Source organism: Limulus polyphemus, unplaced genomic scaffold (genome assembly GCF_000517525.1).
Source record: "Limulus polyphemus unplaced genomic scaffold, Limulus_polyphemus-2.1.2 Scaffold1706, whole genome shotgun sequence".
Taxonomy (NCBI): Eukaryota; Metazoa; Arthropoda; class Merostomata; order Xiphosura; family Limulidae; genus Limulus; species Limulus polyphemus.
In genome coordinates this window covers 92,529-97,008 of record NW_013667316.1, presented here as the reverse complement: position 1 = coordinate 97,008, position 4,480 = coordinate 92,529, and the positions used below count along the sequence as shown (strand labels likewise).

At 33.2% G+C, this 4,480-nt stretch overlaps 1 protein-coding gene across 1 annotated transcript in view; it reads left to right on the top strand.

Moving 5' to 3' along the window:
* LOC106464636 (sodium/glucose cotransporter 4-like) overlaps positions 1-4,480 on the top strand; it is a 60,556-nt gene that overhangs the window by 47,077 nt on the left and 8,999 nt on the right. The window contains exon 12 of the mRNA XM_022392381.1: positions 2,608-2,776. Within this exon, the coding sequence (XP_022248089.1) occupies positions 2,608-2,776 (169 nt within the window). The remainder of the gene's footprint in view (positions 1-2,607; positions 2,777-4,480) is intronic.

Here is a 4,480-nt window from a genome sequence, read left to right as displayed (position 1 = left end):
GCAATCCTGAAAAATATTTGGGGGTGCTTAACTTTTTTCCAGGTGTATAGATAGGGAAGAAAGAAACATTTTCCAAGACAACACTCACGGGAAAGCAATGCTAGAAGAAACTCTAAGAAATGTTTATAGATAGGGAAGAAAGAAACATTTTCCAAGACAACACTCACGGGAAAGCAATGCTAGAAGAAACTCTAAGACGTGTTTATAGATAGGGAAGAAAGAAACATTTTTCAAGACAACACTCACGGGAAAGCAATGCTAGAAGAAACCTAAATTGTTATATCTACCTCTACTTATGTTGAAGAGCAAAAAAAAGGTTTAACAAAATTGTCTGTTAATGTTTCATTTCAAAACTTGAATTCTGTTAAATGATCTTACAGTTTGTGATTTTAATGAATTCAGTTATTCAGGAACTAAGTTACTGACCTTGAAATTACACAAAGTATTACAACGTATTACTATCCAAATTCTCTTCAGTAGACTCATTATGTACTTTGGTGTTTTCTTCAGAATTTACACACATTATTAATATGGAGTATTACTAACTACACTTGTTGAACTAGACTAGTTGGATTGTCTTGTACCTTCTATGAAACGAAACTATCAGTTCACTGATAAAATATTTATCGTCTGTGTTTAAAAGTGGTTTCGTCATATTAACAGCAAAATATTCTAACTTTTCACGGGCTCGTAAAATAAGATAGAAAGCTAACCAATCTGTGCAATATGAAATCTTCTCAAACAGTTAATGGCAATACCGTAATAGTTGGAGTTATTAACTTCGTAATGCTTATTTTACGCCAGCAAAGCCTACTAGTGGAAGATCCAGTATATCGGTGTTTACATCTCGGGCCGGCCCGGCATGGCCAGGTGGTTAGGGCGCTCGACTCGCAATCTGCGGGTCGCGGGTTCGAATCCCCGTCACACCAAACATGCTCGCCCTTTCAGCCGTGGGGGGGGGGGGGCGTTATAATGTGACGGTCAATCCCACTATCCATTGTTAAAAGCGTAGCCCAAGAGTTGGCGGTGGGTGGTGATGACTAGCTGCCTTTCCTCTAGTCTTACACTGCTAAATTAGGAACGGCTAGCGCAGATAGCCCTCGTGTAGCTATGCGTGAAATTCAAAACAAACATGTGTGGAATGGCCTAAAAAGACGATAGCAACTTTCAGAATTTAAAAATCCTGTCTGGTCGCGGAGAAATAAGCGAAAACGATCGGTTACCTCCCAACTTCCCAGAAAATCAAAGGAAAGATTCGGAATGCTTTGATTATAGAGTTATTTTTAGTTCCAATGATGTTACCAATTAATTTCAATACATAATTAGTGAGAATGAATATGTTTCTAGTTTTCTTCTAGTACGTCTTCAATCTCAGTGTCCAAATCTTGTAATGAAACACTATTCAGCACAAATTTACATAAGAACATCTTGCTCTTTCTACTTTTTACTGGCTTTTGTATCGTTTTCAATATTCCAAGTTTACTTTGCGGGATAATCTGGCTCTACATATAACTGGAGGATCACAATGTAAACACACTTCACAGCTTTTGCAGCTTCCTTTCTCTTTGTATTTATGTTCTTCACTTGGCATTGGCCTTCTCGTAACTTCTGTCATACTTTCGACGCGCAAAAATGAAAAACTTATTTCGAAACAGCTGATTTTTTTTACATACGGCAGTGTTATTCGGTTTTTATGGTATTTTTCCGCGCAAAAAATGATCTTCAAATTTTGATTTTTTTCCAGCGAGAAACTGTAATCTTGGGTAGATATCTGACTGACCGGGATCATGAATAATTTCTGATCGAAGCAAGTTAATTACGTAGATCAGAACTAAAAATTAAACAAGTAAATAATGTAGCTAATTTAATATACTGTTCTAATAGTGGTATGAAATGATTAGAATATATTTCATCAGTTGAATATCTTTGATGATATCTATAACACTTATCTTTGGATCCTGAACCTTGGTCGTGTAGTCTCATGTATCGCATAAGGTTTCTGATGATATCTATAACCGTTATCTTTGGATCCTGAACCTTGGTCGTGTAGTCTCATGTATCGCATAAGGTTTCTGATAATTTTAAATACTTAAAGCCTAACGTCTTAAAATATCTAAATATCGAGATTCAAACGCAATTTTCTTAAAATGTTAAAGATATAAAGTTTCAAAATGTGAATACAGATCAATAAAAATATGTTTTTGCTCTGATTTAATACTTGTTTAATTCCCTTCAAGTCATAAAAGAGCTATTCATGTTTAAAATGTAAAATACATCTACTCTGATAATATGCTTCATCCTCTTTTGTGCAATCGTACATGCAAAGTTCTACTTTCAATGTAAAATCAACATTCCGTAGATTAAACAATTCCTTATTCTACTACAGCTGTGTTATGTATCCCAACTCTATCCATGTATATTAAGATAACTTCAATAATAAATAAAATGTCATGAAAAAAAAAGAACTATTTTGAAATTACTTCTTATTGAACCATAGATAAGGAAATGTGAGTGACATTTAATTCCCTCTATAAATGTTGTAGTATTTAATACGACAAACCGTTGAAACAGTTTATTATTTAAATAGCTGTTCATCTCTCTATCTAGAACATTTGTGTTGGTGCTAGTAGTGGTCAGTATCTTGTGGATTCCTATCATCCAGAATGACCAAAGTGGTCAACTTTTTCACTACATTCAAAGCGTCACCAGTTATCTTGCGCCTCCTGTCTGTGCTGTCTACGTGCTGGCCATCTTCTATACACGTGCAAATGAGCAGGTGAGCGCTAGATAAGGAAAAATATTAAAGAAAAAATTTAGTTATTCAAAGGTAACAAATTTATTTTTAATAAGAAGTTATGATTCATTATGACCTCAATTTCAGAATGACAAGTGTTATGACCTTATGCAGTAAATTATACAAATTAACGATTGTTGTGACAAATGAACTCTACAAACTGACAATTTTATCATAGAGTCGGTAGACTCTTTTATGTATGGATAGCCAATATACTCGATAGGCATAATACAAATATGCACGCTAAATAGCAACAGCTAGAGAGCGTTTTTACCTTAAAAGATTATTGTCACTCATTTCTTTCATTCTTCTACCCAACAAGCCCAAAAACAAGGCAAGAAACCATCGCTAAGATACCAAACAAGAAAGTGACCAACCAGTTTCAGTCGAAATAACTCTACAACTACTTTATCCCTAACGTCAGTTTGAGCCTAAATCCACCCTATGCTTTTCTTGGCAGTACACGATGTCATCGCTTAGTCGTAATAACTAGTAGCGATTAAAAGACAACAATATAATTCTAATGTAAACGATGTTATCATTGCCCCTTGAAGTTGGCTTTTTTTTCACAAATATCTGGTGGTCCTTTAAAAAGCTTGGTTACAGAGTGAAACAGTGTCACATTAAGTTTTAATATTTAAAGTCATGTAGGGATGATCTATGTTTAGCTGTATCATCCTTATATTCTCGTTTGCATTCTTTTTGGCAATGCCATCCCTACATCATTTTACATTTTCAAAATGTTTTTTATTACGTGTCTCATAATAACAAATTAATGAGTGCTATGACCAATAAGCTCAACAAACTGACACTAGACTTTCATAATACCAAATTAACCAGTATTATGACAGGTAAGCTCTCTTTAATGACAAGTGTTATTTCTGTATTAACTAAAAAGTGTATTCAGTACACCGTTATGTAATATATCTTATCTCATTGTTTTCTTCAATTTGACGAATAGTGCTTTCGATACTTTACTTAGCTGGTAAATTATTTCAGATGACAAATGTTACTACAAAAACTGGTTGTAATACTCAGTAAGCTTATTTAATAGATGAATTTTAGCTAAACATCTTCTCTCAAAAGTAAGTAGTTATTTAGTGGTTAAAATGTTACATTTTCCTTTATTATACTATTATGATCAATAACTGTGGAATATATTATATACCTTTAAAGTAACATTCCAATCTTAATAATATTTGTTACTTCTGTTTATATTATTCATCAACAAATGATATTAAATATCGTAGTCACGTTTTCTATTCTTGAGTCAGACTTTCCTACTAACGTGCAAAATCTGTCATCTTAAGGTCAATTGTTTGTGTTTCTAAGTGAACTCTAATTTTTAGACTTGATTTGATACATATTTTTTTGCAACATGTTGTTAACTACCTTTGGAATTTGAATGTGAACACATTGTGCTCTTTAATAGATGCTTTCTGTTTCTTCTATTTTTATTTTGCTATTTATATGAAAGTATTCTTGCACTTATTTATGTAATTCATTAGTAATTTACTATTCTTGCTTATTTGAATATTTCTTGATGTTTTGTATCGAAAACAAATAGACAAATACTCTTGTTTTTAAGAGCATGTGTATTTGTTTTGCCGGATAATGTTTTTTATTCTATTTTTTTGCTACATCAAAAGATGGATGTTCTTATTTGCACACGATTCTTTCTCTCTG